At 46.3% G+C, this 15,909-nt stretch overlaps 4 protein-coding genes across 5 annotated transcripts; 2 read left to right on the top strand and 2 right to left on the bottom strand.

The window, feature by feature from the left end:
- Positions 1 to 447: 447 nt before the first annotated feature.
- On the bottom strand, positions 448 to 5,767 carry DFL_009190 (uncharacterized protein; the record flags this gene model as incomplete). 2 transcript variants are annotated; one of them, XM_067639039.1, is made up of 14 exons in its annotated part: positions 448 to 1,033; positions 1,092 to 1,625; positions 1,691 to 1,856; positions 1,918 to 2,229; positions 2,295 to 2,805; positions 2,875 to 3,048; positions 3,112 to 3,692; positions 3,792 to 3,941; positions 4,006 to 4,089; positions 4,144 to 4,423; positions 4,492 to 4,718; positions 4,774 to 5,147; positions 5,214 to 5,383; positions 5,531 to 5,767. In XM_067639039.1, the coding sequence occupies 14 exons, from the start codon at positions 5,765 to 5,767 to the stop codon at positions 448 to 450; spliced, it is 4,386 nt and encodes a 1,461-aa protein (XP_067486867.1). The 2 variants fall into 2 exon arrangements, with proteins under 2 accessions (XP_067486867.1, XP_067486868.1); XM_067639040.1 differs by having other exon boundaries at positions 4,780 to 5,147.
- A 1,593-nt stretch (positions 5,768 to 7,360) lies between these two features.
- On the top strand, positions 7,361 to 8,749 carry DFL_009189 (uncharacterized protein; the record flags this gene model as incomplete). Its single annotated transcript, XM_067639037.1, has 2 exons — positions 7,361 to 8,042; positions 8,166 to 8,749. The coding sequence occupies 2 exons, from the start codon at positions 7,361 to 7,363 to the stop codon at positions 8,747 to 8,749; spliced, it is 1,266 nt and encodes a 421-aa protein (XP_067486866.1).
- A 1,892-nt stretch (positions 8,750 to 10,641) lies between these two features.
- DFL_009188 (uncharacterized protein) lies at positions 10,642 to 12,970 on the bottom strand (the record flags this gene model as incomplete). The annotated part of the gene is made up of 4 exons (XM_067639036.1): positions 10,642 to 10,701; positions 10,775 to 11,699; positions 11,758 to 12,551; positions 12,635 to 12,970. 4 exons carry the CDS (start codon positions 12,968 to 12,970, stop codon positions 10,642 to 10,644), a joined length of 2,115 nt encoding a protein of 704 aa, XP_067486865.1.
- A 1,135-nt stretch (positions 12,971 to 14,105) lies between these two features.
- Positions 14,106 to 15,682, top strand: DFL_009187 (uncharacterized protein; the record flags this gene model as incomplete). The annotated part of the gene is made up of 4 exons (XM_067639035.1): positions 14,106 to 15,150; positions 15,207 to 15,243; positions 15,468 to 15,511; positions 15,570 to 15,682. The coding sequence occupies 4 exons, from the start codon at positions 14,106 to 14,108 to the stop codon at positions 15,680 to 15,682; spliced, it is 1,239 nt and encodes a 412-aa protein (XP_067486864.1).
- Between the last annotated feature and the right edge of the window lie 227 nt (positions 15,683 to 15,909).

Below are 15,909 nucleotides of genomic sequence, written 5' to 3'. Positions count from 1 at the left end.
ATAACACAAAGGGTCGGAACGACAAGGCCCGAAAAAGCCACCTAGTTCCATGGTGGCGATCGCCTTACCGATTGTAAAGCAGCGATCGGGGAAAACCTTAAATCGTCTTGACTTGTGCCTTCTAGAAAGCATTCGGTTGGGGAAAACTATTTTTTCTATGATGCAGCTGAGTTTCAGATGCCTGCTTCCTTTCAACCATGGTATTCCTTGTACGGTACTTGGTCCGAGCTTTACGCATCTGTTTTAATATAGCTATATTGGACAGGGAAGCTTCTATCTGATCTTGCAGTTTTGTTCCGCAGGAATGTGTATTTTGACATGGATATTGCAATTTGACGTTGGTGGAAAAATGCCCGCCGACCTTGTATCATTGGTAATAGCTTACCCCATGGAATATTTCTATGCAGGTCCTAGTGATAACCCGAAATGACTCGGGTCAGGCCCTAGCTACATTGCATCCACCAACCGCTTAAACTTCGAATCTTCCTTCAACAGGGCCCGAGGTTCTCCGACTTCCACAACCCTTCCGTTCTCCATAACCGCGACTCTATCAAAATCCATGATGGTTTGCAACCTGTGGGCGATTGCGATAACAGTTTTGTCTTTCATCTCCTCCCTAATAACCTTCTGCATCATTTCGTCCGTATCCTTGTCTACACCGCTTGTCGCTTCGTCCAACACTACAATTTTGCTCTTCCTCAACAATGCTCTCGCGAGACAAAACAGTTGTTTTTGGCCGTGACTGAGGGTGTCTGGTGTAAACTCATCGTTCAGGCTCCCGTCCCCGCCAATAATACCACCAAGTTGACATTTCTGGAGTACGGCTACCATTTCTTCGTCCGTCGCCGCACCGTAAGGGTCAAGGTTGTGCTTGATGGTTCCGGAGAAGAAGAATGGCTCTTGGGATATGACGTTTATCTCTGTCCGAACAGTCTCTCGTGAGATGGTTGAAAGATCAACGCCATCGACAGATATGGTACCAGCGCTTAGCTCCATCATGCGTAGCAATGCCAATGTCAACGAGCTTTTACCACTACATAAATGACAATTCATTAGTTAGTTTTCCGAACCCACGGCGCCATGATACTTACCTTCCGGTCCTACCGCATATCCCAAACTTCTCCCCACCGGAAATCGATATCACCACCTCTCTCAAAACCATACGTTCATCGTAACCGGCTGTAACCTCCTGCATCTCGATCTTTCCTTCCGTAGGCCATCCCGCAGGTACCACTCCGTTTTCCTCTTCGGGGGTTCCCTCATTAGGTGTTTCCTCGTTGAATCCCCTGATCCTAGAGATAGCTCCCAAACTTGTTTCCATCTGTGTCCAAAACAACATGAACATCTTCATGCACTCCGTAAATCCCATGATTTGTGTTAATGCTACACCTGTAAATCCGACGCTCACAGTCTCACGGGTCGCCACCGCGATCCCCACGACAAGGACGGCTAGGGCAGCTGTCATCAGGTCAAGGACTAAGGTTAGCCATTTTTGGAGTAGAGATAAGAGGTAGAAGGGCGATTGGGCTGTGTTGATTAGATCGTAAGATTTAGAGACGAATGAGGCTTGCCAATCGAAGGCACGGATTGTGGACAATCCTTCTAGAGATTCTAGGAAGATAGTACTACGGTTGGTGATCCTATTAGCTCTGCGGGTCAATGTAGTTGTTACCAAAGCGGACAAACATACTATACTGGCGCTTTGGCCTCCAAATCTAACAATCTCAACTGACGAGATGTTCTCAAGTAGTACTTCTGGATTGTGTAGAATGCTAGAATGAGTGCCGGAAAACTAATGGCAATGTATGCGGAAGCACTCGATATGAGGATCGCCTGCGCCACAACGATGAACAAATCTATTTCGGATAAACGATTAGCAAATGCCGTGGGCGTGCTCCGAATCCCGAGGGACCATACTCGATGCGCAGCACATGATAGCTATTGGCAACTGGCGATCAATAAGTCCGAGATCTTGCGTAAACCTGTTGACCAACGACCCAACTTCTGTTTTGCTGATAAAGGCCATCGGGGCTCCCATCACTGTGTTCAGGAGGATCCTATGGAATTCAATTCCTGATTTTCGCGCTATGATATCGCAGCAGCACCAAGTTAGGAGAGCAGTCGAGCAGAGGCCCGCAGTTTGTAAAACCACGTATACGCCTATGTATAACCCCGCTTGCTGATTCGGAGCTCGTTCATTTGCATCCGACCACCATTTGAGCCAAAGTGCTACAGACCGAATGGAAAACTGATTAATATAGATTGAAATTATGGAGAGGGGGAATTTCGCTTACTCGGAAATGCTGAAAAGAATGCCCAAAGCATCTCAAGAATGACAAAGGCTATCGTGATCTTTGTGCCAACGCGAGAGAAGAAGTACGTATATAGTGACCAATCGCCAGATTGACGTTTGGGATCTTCTGATGCATCGACGCATTTCTTCTCCGGTTCTGGCGACTGTAGAGAATATTCGATGTCTTGATGTTCAGTTAAAAGTTTTATCGCATCTTCATCGAGCATTTTAGCGGCCTCCTTGACGTATCCACCATCCGTTTCGACCAATTCACCGAATGAGCCTTGTTCAAGAATTGCACCGTCATTACCAAGGACGATGATCTTATCAGCATGTCGGAGAAGGTTTACGGCGTGTGTAGCCAGGATCACTGTAGATTTTGACTTTCGGAGGAGTCCTTGCCTGCCGAACACACGGTTGAATACCTTCGATTGGGTGTGCATGTCGAGCCCACTAAAAACATCGTCGAGAATTATGAGTTGTTTTTGGGCATATAGAGCTCGAGCTAGTGCCTGTACCAAGAGCCATTCGTCAGCACCGATATCATAGTAATCTCTCCTGTATATGTCACACTCCCTTACCACTCGCTGCTTCTGTCCGCCGCTCAAAGTTATACCTTTACTGCCGACGAGTGTGTTATCCCCGTCGGGGAACACAGAAATATCTGGACCTAGGTCGCAAGCATGTAAAACTTCGTTGTACAAGGTCGGATTGAATCTCGAGAATCCCGTAATGTTATCCTTTATAGATATTCCCTGAAATAGAAAATATTAGAAATAAAGAAAGTTCAAGTGTCGACGAGGGCTACTAAAACTCACCATGAGCCAGGGCACCTGGTCGCAATATCCAATCGAATCGGTTGCGAGTCGGACAAAACCTTTAAGACCCAGTGTCTCCCCGAGAAGTGACTTCAACAAAGTAGATTTCCCGGAGGCGACAGGTCCGCAAATCATGACCAAACTGCTAGTATCGACTGTAAAGTTGACATTATTGATGACTGGATCGTCATCTTTCTTCCATCCGAAGGATGCATCGCGGACTTCCAAGGTAATGTCTTCGCCATCAAGGGTTTCCACACGTTGGATAGTAAACCGTTCGAGTTCGATATCGCTCTCCGAGGTTTGACCGCGGGTAGCTCCCGAGGTAGTTTGGGAGGAGAGCAGTCTGTGGTCGCTCTTTGTCTCTTTCTTCAAGAACGCTTCGATCCTCTCCAAACACCCCATCGATGACATAAATTCAAAGATGTCTTGGAACACTCCAAAGAGAGGCTGAGTTATCAGCATTAGGAGAGATAGGGACGTGAACATTCTTTGCGCATCGAGGGTCGTGTGGTTACGGAGGGCCACTCCCAGATAAATTGCAAAAGTCACGACGGGCGAGAGCATCATAGGGAAATAAGCTGGAAGCCGAATATTCGCAATGTTAGACCAGATCACAAGTCGAGGCCGGATCCCATGATCCAAAGTGCAATACAAGCTTTTCAAACAAGGGGGCCTACCAAGTGTCGAAGAATAGACGGCCAGCATACGAAACTTCTTGGATGCTGTCACTTCGTCGACTCGAAGCTTTTGAACGAGGCCCGTCAATTTTTTGCTCAGGCCAAGCATCTTGATACCTTTCAACGAGCCCATAACGGATGAAGTTATCCCTGTCAAATCAATAATCAATCTCAGCTTCAAAACAATCGAAACAGGCACCCTTTTCCATCATACCTGTTCGTTTCTGCAGTTCCCCCATCCATTCGAGTTGGTACTTTTTTGCTCGACCAGAGGTTGCTCCCATAATAATCGCAGATGCTACGAAATATTGTATTAGTACCATTTGTATATATGAATAATTGAATAAATTACCAAAGCAAACAATGAGTGGCCCAATACAGGCCGCTCCAAGTTGTCGCGCTAATAGCCAAGTAGCGATACCAATCTGAACAATAGCTGCCCAGAGTTCGTGGATCTCCCTCAAACCTCTGACCAAATTTTCCACATCACCACTCATAAGTGTAACTGAATCCGTTGTATTGGTGGCAATAATGCTGAGTTGGGTCGTTTTGTTGTAGACCGCGGACATTAATATTCCACGCAACATGGCAATAAATCGGATGTTCCGATACCAATAGAATGCCGATGCGATCTAAGGATAACGGACTTGTTAGTGTGTGTATCATGAGCCGACTCCCTCGGAGAGCCGTGGTTACTCACCGCCATGCCAGTATAGACCAAAGCGTACGCTCCGATCATAGCTTTTCCAATGTTAGCATTCTTCCTCTCTTCGGGATCTTTGAGATACCCTAGAAAGGTTTCGAGTAGAAGTGGCTGGCAGAAGATAAACATGATCAAAATCAGTCTTGGAATGGCTGCTAAAAGTAGAGGAAATTTCAAAGCAGCAATGATGACCGGCCCCAGTTTTGATTTGCCATGAGAAGAATCTATATATATCGTCAGCATAGCAGTCATAGAAGGAAGCGAACATTAGTAGGCTACCTTTACCCCATATTTTCCAAAATCTTTCGTCAAGTTTCTCCGCTTCCATTTCCTGATCTACTTGGAAAAGATCTTCAAGTTTCAGGACATGATTGAATCCATACTTGATGAGTCCATTCAACCAAAGATAAAGCAGTTGGCTAAACGGACTGGTAAACCGTTCGGGTGTCCGCCCGACTTTATCATGGCTATCATCAACATTCTCTTTTGTGATCGACTCTAGGAGTATGATGCCTATTTTTGCGGCGAATGCGACAGACGAGAGCACCCGAATAGCAAGCGAAAACGTGACCGAGGAAAGGTATAGCGTTCGAAGAATTGTCGCATCCGGGAGGAGAGTGAAGGCGAGGTAGGCGGTTAACAGCCATGATGGCCTATGGTTGTAAGCACAAGTTGGGTTTCAGATCAAACCATAGTTTGAGGTGCTTTTAGATACTCACCGGGATGATTTATGGTGCTCGTAATAGGATAGGCCGGAAAACACAAGAGCTCCGAGAAACGAGAAAGACGCAGCGGTTATTGCTTGCGTCCTAATAGCTGAAGTGGGCCCAAATGCCGACCAAAAGACGAGAAGAGATAATTGGATGAAAGCAAACAAGCCGATACTAAACTATAGTCATCCCATTCAAGATGTTAGCCCTGCTATATTAATCATAACTGTAGAAGTACTTGTGTCCCATTGATGCATCGCTGCGTTGAGTTTTCGAAATCCAACAGCACCGGCGATACAGTGACCTGGGACCGAGGCTGCACATACCAACTTTGTTCCTTTCAACGTGCCTCCTCTAACGACCACGGTTTTCCTCCTTATGAGTACTCTGACACGAGCCGCAGCTAGAAGCAACCCAACAACCGATGGAACGATGGCAAAGAAATACTGTTCGAATGCAAATGTAAAATCAAAGCCATCTCGACACCCTTTGACAACCGGGCCAAACGATGCATCCGCAGCAATCGGGCAAGCTGGAGAGTTGAGAGTGATGTTGTTGGACATGGCGGGATATGGCATTGCTGGCCCAACATGCACAGGAAGTTTCGCCTCGCGTCTAAATAGCAACTAATCAACCTACAATTTTACACTTGATTCGAAACCAAGGATGCAAGACATAGAAATATCTTGACGATTCACAATGAGATTTTTGTATCTCTTAAGGCCTGACTTTTTAAGTGAAGACAGTGAAATACTTCTCGATCATCTTTTCGAGGAAAAGAAAAGAGGAAACCGGGAAACCGGGAAACGGTGGACCATTTTATACCGAAATGCCGCCAAGTATTTATTCACACCTTCCTGTTGCGGCCCAAAATTAACAGCCTGCAAAATACCCACCACTGCCTCTAGCCTTACGTTACATCATTCGGCCAGATAGCTAGGGTAAGGAGGTGTATGGGTTTGGTATTCCGAATCCAAGAGATCTCTCCAGTACAAATAGCGATTCTCTTTACCTACTATCCTTCGTTCGGAACTATAGGACAGATCTGTCAAGTCCTGCTTCCACAAGAACCAATCTTGGTTCTTAGCGTTACCTCCAGTTTGCAGGAACCGTTCATATATTGTCAATTTTGTACGTATGGTTAGTTGATCATACCCTTACCACAGGCTACCGAGAATATCCGGCCAAAGCATTATCATAGATATGATATGTCTGCAGCCAGATTATAGGTATAGGCGATAATACCTTCGGCGTTCGAAACAATACAATCAAACCTTCCATTCGCATAGTAGGTGAACTCGAGGAGCCATCCGTCCGTGAGAGTCTCGAGCCATCTGCTGTCGTAGTATATGTAATCAGCAAGCGACGTGTCGAACCTTACGAGGGTTTGAAGCCTGCTATCGGTGTTGTACTCATAGGTTTCTTCTTGCTCCAATTGATTCCAGTACGTGACAGGATGGTTTGCTATGTCGGCCACTCCAATCGCACCCGGCCTTAACAGGGAATGGGAGTAAATTGGGTTCATCGATAAATCACTTGGTGTTGCATACTGGGTACTACCGGTGATGTTGCATTTTATGCCACACAACACAAAGGGACCCAAACTGCTGCCTGGTCCCCGCTGTCCTACCAACCAAAATTTCAATCCGTTATGCATTCATTTTCGAGAAATTTGATAAATTTAATGAGAAATGCGGACACGTAGCTTCAAGTCCAGGCCCTTCGAGGCAGAGGTGGGCACAAGTGTTGAGCTCTCGCACATTGTGTGTTCTAATAGATCCTGTGAAGTTTCAATAGTGTTGTTAGGAACTTCGGAGTGCGTCAGTGATACCATATCTATACATACTCATCAATTTCCTCGGAGGCACGGCCGCTGTCAGTCTTGCCACGCCGCTAAGGCCGCTATAACGTTAGAAAACTTACTAATTCGACGCAGCTGCTCGTCGAAACGCTCTATACGTATGCGTAGGAAGTAATCACATGCTCGAAAGGACTATGTTTTTTTTGTTTCCTCCCTGGATATATTTCCTTCTATATATAATGGAAATTTATTCTACCCTCCCTGCTGGACTACTTCGGTACCTCCTGAAGTAGGTGTGCATACACACATTCCACAGCGCCGCTCGATATTTTGGGCCGTTAAAACCTCCTTTATAATGCCTCTATTTGTCAGACCTGGCAGAGCAGCCCCGCTAAACCTTTACGGTATTCTGTACATTCTTTCCGGAATTCCGACTGCCATGCATGCCACTGGGGTACCAGTATCACCGGCAACATCTGTTAAACTCGGCTTTGGAAAGTTGGACAATAGAACGTCATTCGGAATCCCAGTTCTCAATATATCAAACATTGACAATTCTTCTTCACAATCAGCACCCCCCGTGAATAATTTGAAAGCCCTCGGAGAGGGTCCAACTGAAAATAGATCATCCGTCACAACTTCACTACCTTTGGATATCACGCTCGAACCACCCGGTTCAATCCTTGACCGTGTCGTTGCACCAGAGTACTTCTATAAGGAAGGAAGATTAATCATAGAATGTCACGAGCCTAAAGACGTTCTCCTCGTAGGCAAAGGGATTTTTAGCGGCGACGTCACTCCTAACACTGCTGGTGTTGCTAAAATAGCTTTGACAAAGTTCATGGAGGCTTACCAGAAGGACATCATAGGCGATTTCACTAAGGATCATCTGCACGCAGTAATTCAAAGATATCACGAGAAGTGTTTTGCCTGCCGTTGCAATAGTGAGGGAAAGTTGATAGCAGGACAGCGCAAAATCGATAAAGAAATCAGGAAGTGTAGAGCTTCTCGGGCCTCTCTTTGCGAGGTAGTCCTTGGTAAGTGGGCGAATTCTAGCCATTCTTTCCTGTTTAAGCTTTCCTGGAACATGTATCGAAAAATATGAAGAAAACTCCGTAATCGGGCTAAGGTGCTGAGGTTAACCGTGTCCCACTTGTTAGGGTGTTACTGCGTCGCTACGTTAATCCAACCGACAATCGCACTACAGGGACCTCTGCAAATTTTCCTAGACGCCATCAATCAAATACCGCCAAATGTCCGTTATCATGAACGAAATAGAGGGTGGGGATGGATAGTCCCTCCTGAACTTGCCGGTTTTCCAGGACAGGTCATCCCGGTTGAAGATCCACCCTTGATACCGCCGGAGGAACATCGGTCTGCGATGAACCCGGCAGAATATGTGCCTGCGATGAACCCGGTGGAAGATGCGCCTGCGATGGATCTGGCGGGATATGCGATGGGCCCTGATATGTATGATTTTGGAAATGATTTTATGTTGAATACCGCCCCTTCAGGAGAACCACCGTACTATCTATCAGGTCCGGCTGAAGAAGAAGACCCTTATAATTATGATCCCGGCGAAGGGTCATCAACGGGCGCTGTTCGTCATCATAATCCTTACGGGCCTCCGGATCCTCATTACGGATATCCATACGGATACGGCGACGGTAGTGGTTATTTCCCTCCACCGAGCAAACGTGACGTGTCACTTAAAAATGAAATTGTCGAAAAGCAAGAAGCCTAGATGGTATTACAGGATATCTAGTGACAGCTAGAATATAGAGCAAAACAGAAAGAAAAAGAGAGAGGGCACTAGGATGGAAAGAGAGTGGTCTTATGAGGCAAGGTTTACCTCTGGTGCTTGTACATAGAGCTGAGACTTAATTTTGATCTTTTTCATGCTGTATTCTTCGATCGATCAATACCGTTGTGATACTTATTGAACACCGCAATGCATAGTCAATCTTAAGATCTTGTATCATGACTAAGAGTGCGTACTAATAACCCCCTCCTTCCTCCATAGTATATAACAATATATAGTAGAAACACTACTGGAGTATAACTGGGCTAGCTCCCGAGCCATTAAATGTTTTTGGGGTCGATTATATCAGCAAATATATCCTCATAAATATATATACAGAGTTTTATGACCATGGGAAGACTACCGCTACCATATTAGGGCGGTGTGAAGATCGATTCGGAGTTCGCCAAAGATCCCAACCTCTTTAAATATCAACACCAAAACCCCCCCCTAACTTACACATTTTAGAAAGCGGAGTGATGACATTCTGACACAATGCTTCCCATAGTCTCGGATCCTCACATTCCCAATACCGAATCTCTCCTTGATTTATTCCAGATATACAATATGCAATCGCCTCTTCGTATAATGGCGGAGGTGGATTGGTCGTGCTCATTATCCAATCAAACGCAAACGTTCGACGCGGTTCATGCATTCCAGATGTACTTTTCAAGTTATATTGACTTTCAAATGCCGCCTCATGCCAGATTTCTAGGAGCAGTATTCCCAACTCTAATATGATATTTCTGATATCGGTATTGTTTTGCGTCGCTACATACCGAATGCCGTCATCGATAGGAATGGATACGAATGGTTTTCCGAAGTCAGGGCCGCACTTCGTGCCTGATGTGGATATCGGGAAATATATTAAATCTTTGCACAAGGGTTTTTGTAGCCACTGTGTTCGGAATAGTTGAAGAAGGTTAGATGCGAGTCGGAGCGCGAGCGGAATACGCTGGCCGTAAGGGATAATAATGCAACTGCGACTTCCTGGCTGATGTTCGGACAGAAGCCTTTTAAGGGATATCTCATCCCCATGAAAGACGCAATGGAAATAATTCGAATCTGTCGATATTGATCCGATTCTCCGGTCCTTAGCGATGACAAAACTTATTCTTCGTTTGATAAGGGTAGACGCCTCAATGGTCGCGCAGATATCGTCAATGACGGTGACAGTCAGTTTTGTCGATAACATTTGCGGAACTACGACGGTTACACGGTATGCCCCTGAGCTTCCTGCGCATACGCTTGCATCGTCATCTTCATCTTCTCGGCCAGTCACCTCGACTGTTGTTTCGTGCCGAAGCGGTTTGTTCGGGGGTGATTCTGCTCCAAAAACCAATCGAAAGGATAGAGCAGGTGTATGATCCTTCTTTTTCGCACCAATTTTTAGAGCCGCCTCCAGTCGATAATCGAGAAATAACCTAGCGTCATGCCGAGCGTGACACCCAATCTTCCAACTTTGACAGATTGCCAGATGCAAGTTGTTAGCGAGAGTCTGTATTTTGCGGAAGCCGACGGCAAGTTTGTTTGCATTTCGAGGTGGCTTTTCAGCGCCCAGTTGACGGTTCTCACAAGTTATTTTAATGAATCGATAGAGGCCGTTCAGAGTATCGTCGAGATCCTTGATTGCATCCTCAAGGTCGGCTCCTTTAAACACAAGCTTTATCCGGGGTACAAAGTCTATTTGCTTTGCCTTCTGCGCCCTATTCTCTTCTATTATTTTATAGGCTTTCGAATGTAGCCTAATTATATTCATAGCAATACAGTAATATATATATATATGTATTCTGACCACATCCGATCCGTCCGCTTTCATGCAGTACTTTCAAACCTCAAGCTTCCTCTCCCACCACTTCAAACTCCACCAACTCCGTCCCAGCCTTACAAATATCCTAAACGTCCCCAAAATCACATTAGTTCCGAATAATATATATTATATAAAGAAAGAAATGGATATAAACTCACCCCTTCCCCATGAACCACCCTCGCCACCTTCCCAACCTTCGGACTCCTAATCGTAGTCTCCATCTTCATGCTCTCAATAACCACCAACGGCTCATCCTTCCCGACCTCCTGCCCTTCCTTCACCAGAACCTTCAAAACCTTACACGGCATAGGAGCACACACGCTATTCTCCATACTCTTCACCCCCAGAGCCTTTTCGAACCACTTTGGTCTTTGAATATGAAGTGTATACTGTATCCCCTGTTGAAACAACGTAACTTTGTCGTCCGTTCTGATAAACCTAGTTTCCAGTCTCGTATGCGGATAGAATGATGTAATATCCTTTGGTGACGAAGGGAAGTATTCCGTCGCTACCGATGGGTAGGTCTCCGTTCCTTTTGGCGTGGTGACCGTGATATCGAAGATACCGTTTCCGACTCTTGAGATTTCGACGGAGATTTGGGTTTCTTCTTCTTTGTATTTTTCTATTAACCCTACTTTTCGGGTTTGAATACCGCCTTGTCCTGTAGCGAAATAACTGAACGGATCGCCCGAGATGCTTTCAAGACTTTGGTTGACCACCAACCCCAACGCCGCTTGCGCGTATACCTCACCGGGCGTCTGCCTCCGTTCAAACAACCCATCTTTATGTTTTTCAATAAACCCCGTTTCGACATCACCGTTAACGAAGGCGGGGTGAGCGGCGCAGCGTTTTAGGAATTCAATGTTGGTGGACATTCCTACTACTTCGTATTCTGATAACGCTGCTACCAACTTTTGGAGGGCTAGCTCGCGGGTCGGTGCTTTTACGATTAGCTTTGCGATCATGGGATCGTAGTGGGAGGAGATTATGGAGCCTTGTTTGAAGCCGGCATCTATGCGGACTGTTTCCGTCGGGGTTGGGGTGCGGAGGTGGATGAGGGGGCCGGAGTCGGGGATGAAGTTCCTGGGTTTCTACGAATCAGTGAGGTTTTCGGGATAGGATAGGTGGGAAGGAAACTTACATGTCCGGATTTTCGGCGTATATCCTAGCTTCGATAGCATGCCCGTTCATCTGCTGCTCAACTTGCTCTTGAGTAAGCGGTAACTTGCCACCTTCGGCAACGATCAACTGCCAATGTACCAAATCCGTTTCCGTTACCATCTCCGTAACCGGATGTTCAACCTGAAGTCTAGTGTTCATCTCCATGAAGAAGAATTCACCGGTATCATTATCAAATATAAACTCCACCGTACCAGCACCACGATACCCCACCGCCAATGCCGCATCCCTAGCTTTCTTCCAAATATCCTGTCTGATAGCTTCATCCAAATGCGGTGCCGGTGATTCTTCCAAAATCTTCTGATGCCGTCGTTGTACCGAACAATCTCTTTCTCCGAGGGCAACGCAGTTTCCGTGGCTGTCCGCGAATACCTGGACTTCGATGTGCCGTGGGGTGGTTATGTATTTCTCAACCAGGACAACTTCATCACCGAACGAGTTTCGAGCTTCGGTTTTTGCACTTTCCAACATTGCCAAAAACTCCGAGCTTTGACGGGCGATTCTCATACCCTTGCCGCCACCACCTTTGACGGCTTTGATCAAGACGGGAAAGCCGATTTTTTCGGCTTCGGAGAGGAGGTAGTGCGGATCTTGGTTCGTGCCGTGGTAGCCGGGGATACAGGGGACGCCGGCTGAGATCATTATGTCCTTTGATAAGGATTTGTTGCCCATCGAGTCGATTGCTGAGGGTGGGGGGCCGACGAAGAGGATGCCTTCTTCGGTACATCTTCTTGCGAATGCGGCGTTCTCGCTGAGCTGAAATTTATACCCCCAACCGTTAACCCCGATTCTTCTAAAAATTATATATTAAAAAAAAAAAAAAAAAAAGAAGGACGTACGAATCCATATCCCGGATGAATGGCATCACACCCTTTCTCCTTCGCCACCTTTACAATCTTCTCAATATCCAAATAAGCACTCGGAGGTCCAATGTTTATAGAATGCGACGATACCAGCGCATGTTCTGCGTGCGCATCTGGATCCGTATATAGCGTTGTAGTTGTCGTGCCGAGCTTTGTGGCCGTTCGGTGCACCCTTAACGCGATTTCTCCGCGGTTTGCGACGAGGAGGTTTTTTATTCGGGCCGGGGTGGTGGGTATTGTGCTCGTGGAGAGGTGACGGGCGGTAACTGGGCGGAGGGTGCGGAGGAGGTGGAAGGAGACTGGGCGCGACATTGTGGCGATATTACAGATACGCTAGACTTATGGTACAGATCGATTCGGGGATGGGGGATGAGGAGAGGGAAAAGGAGAAAGGGAGGGATATGGGTTTAAGATCAGATCGGGAGGAAGAGAAAATGATCTTGATTTTCACATTCCATTGGAGAAGGCCCAGCTGCGCTGCACGCCGTCGGGCGTCATGCGAAGAGCTCGAGGTTTTGGAGAGTGCTGGTTCGGCTGGAAGCGGCATTACCCCACAGAACGCTAAAGCCCCTGTCCGCAGCTTGCAGCGGTGGGGAACTCCGATCCATCGGACAAGGATACCGATTGGGAGGTCGGGTTCAAAATGCAACAATCGTAATACCATTTTGATCACGACCGGTCGGCCCTATAGGCGTAACAAAACGGTATCGTGTAGGCTTCTATATTGCCGCGGCCGCGCGCGGTATTAAATATACATGAATCCTGAATTTACACCTCGCTAAGAATGCAATGCATATATCATGAGATTGAAAACGAGGTCTGGGGTTTACGGAATCAACAATTAATTAATATCGATTGCAAGGAGGATTTGGAATAACAGACGAGTAATAAAAATCTTTGACATGGAACAAGTGGGTTTGTAATTATAACACCAACGGGATTAGAATTTTCCAAGATCGCTTATATAAAATAGCGACGACCCTTCGGAAACATTGGATGGAATGAAATGGTATCAAAAGGCGGATTAACGATATAGGCAGAAGGAGAGATTTACAATGCTAAATGACCGATCCATTATCAGTTATAACGTTATAACTTGAGGCTTCCCGGACATTATTTCAGCCGACCGGGTCTGGGTACGAGACAATATTCAAGTCTTAAAGCCAGTCTGATAGTATACTACTTCTTCTGAGCCAAAAGCGTATTCTGTGACATCCAAAAACCCGTGACGTGGTTGCTATGCCGCCCTATGTAGCTATACCGTATACATTGCCTCGTATCAACATCCCAAACCGCCTACACTACATTCACTCATTCTCCTAGATACCTAGTCCCAACCACCGCTACCTCAACCAGCTACATCCCAACCTTCACATCACCACCCACCCCCCTTACCACCACCCCAATCCCACATACCCAACCACCCACCACATCAAAAAAAAAAACCATGGGAGGCAAAAGGAATAAATCCGTCAAACCCGGCAAACCACCAAAGATCAAATCTCCAGTTTTATCGAATGCCCCTCCTCCTCCTCTCCAATCACCCTCTCGAGAAACTTCACCACCGCCACTAGCGGTCGAGACTGCAACGGTAGAAGGGGGTGAGGTTAAACCGGTCGAGGGTGTTGAAGATGCAGCGGTAGAGGGCACGGAGGATAAACCTGAGGTTACCGAGCTTAAGACTACACCATCCAACGTCGTCGAAAATAAGCCACCAAAAACCCTTGCCCCAACCCTCCTAACGCTCTCCCAAAAATGGTCCCAAAAATCCCAAGACCTAAAAACATCCGTCAACCTCCTCATCACCGCCATCACCGCATCCCAAAAAGCCACCTCTGTAAAAAAACTAGAAACACTCGCAAAGGAATTAATCGTCCTTCGAGAAGAGTTAACGGAAGCAGAAGGGAGCAATGATCTCAGAGATATTATACCCATTAGGATCTCTATGATTGAGAGTTTGAAGGAGGTAAAGGAGGTGTTGGACGGGTTTTTTGCGAGGGATGGGGGGAAGGAGGATGGTACTGAAGAAGAAAAGGCGGTGATTGTAAAAGGAAAAACTAAAATAGAGGAAGAAAAGGCTGACACCGAAAAAGATGCAGCTGATATTGAGAACGAAAAGGCTGAAATCGGGAAGAAAATAGCTGTAATAGAAAAGAAAGAGAATGATATCGAGAAGGAGCCGGCTGGTGTTGAGGGGAAGACGACCGATACCAAGAAAGAAAACGCTGCCAGGGAGAAGAAAGAGGCTACATCGGAGGAGGAGGAGGCTGCATTGGAGAAGAAAGAGACCGGTTTTAAGAAAGAAGAAGCGGCCTTGGAGGAGCAAATAGCTGCGATTGACAAGGAACCGGCTAATCTACTAAAAGAAGAAGATGCACGAAACAAAGAAGGAACGGTTTTGGACAACGAAAAGACCGATATCGAGAAAGAAAAGGCACCTTCGGGCAAAGGCCCCTCCCACGAAGTCCCGATCACAGCACAATTCCGACTCCGTGAGTTAAATTTAACTCCCCACGTTGTACTACCCAAGCTAACTGACGATTTCTAGCCGACTTTCTAGCCGTCCCCGCGGCTACCCACTTCTTGTACGCCTGTCATTTCGCCTTACTACCGACTTTTCTAGCGTTATCTGACGGAAAACCTTTATGGTTGAGAATGTGTATTTGGATGTTGTGGGCGCTACCGAATTTCTTTTGGGACTTTTCGAGGTCTATTAGGGTATTTACCGGGGCGGTGGTTTATATCCTTTTGGGATTTTATTATATTTATGGTTAGAAGGGGTTTATCTTCTTTTGAAATGATTTGGCAGCTCTTCGGGGCAACCTTGGAAGGCAAAACAACAGCATATTACGGGTATGAAATCTATGGATTGTTTTTCTTACGGTTTGAATTCGTTAATGGGAATACCTAGGCTCTCGGGGGTTGAATGCAGAATACCTTCCTACCTATTCGGCTGGAATCGATCAGAGGTCAGCAACCAACATCACACCATCTTCCACCCCACATCTAGAATCCCCACGTTAGTCCTTAAAACGGTCGGTCCCATGTACGTACATCGCAAAGTTACCTAAGTGGTTAACTTTCTCATTACATTAGCAAGCCAAATTGTTTCAGTTTTCTCGCTTCCGTGATAGACACGTCACGACGTAGTAAACGAATCCAATCCGTCTTTTCCATTTGCGTCAGGATTGGTGTGTAGGGGGGTTGAGTAGCTACAGGTAAACACTGCTGACTTGATTTAACGACTTTCT

The sequence above is a fragment of the Arthrobotrys flagrans genome, assembly GCF_004000055.1.
Source record: "Arthrobotrys flagrans strain CBS H-5679 chromosome Unknown unitig_1, whole genome shotgun sequence".
Taxonomy (NCBI): Eukaryota; Fungi; Ascomycota; class Orbiliomycetes; order Orbiliales; family Orbiliaceae; genus Arthrobotrys; species Arthrobotrys flagrans.
The sequence above is the reverse complement of the archived record's forward strand: the minus strand, read 5'-3'. Positions and strand labels throughout refer to the sequence as shown.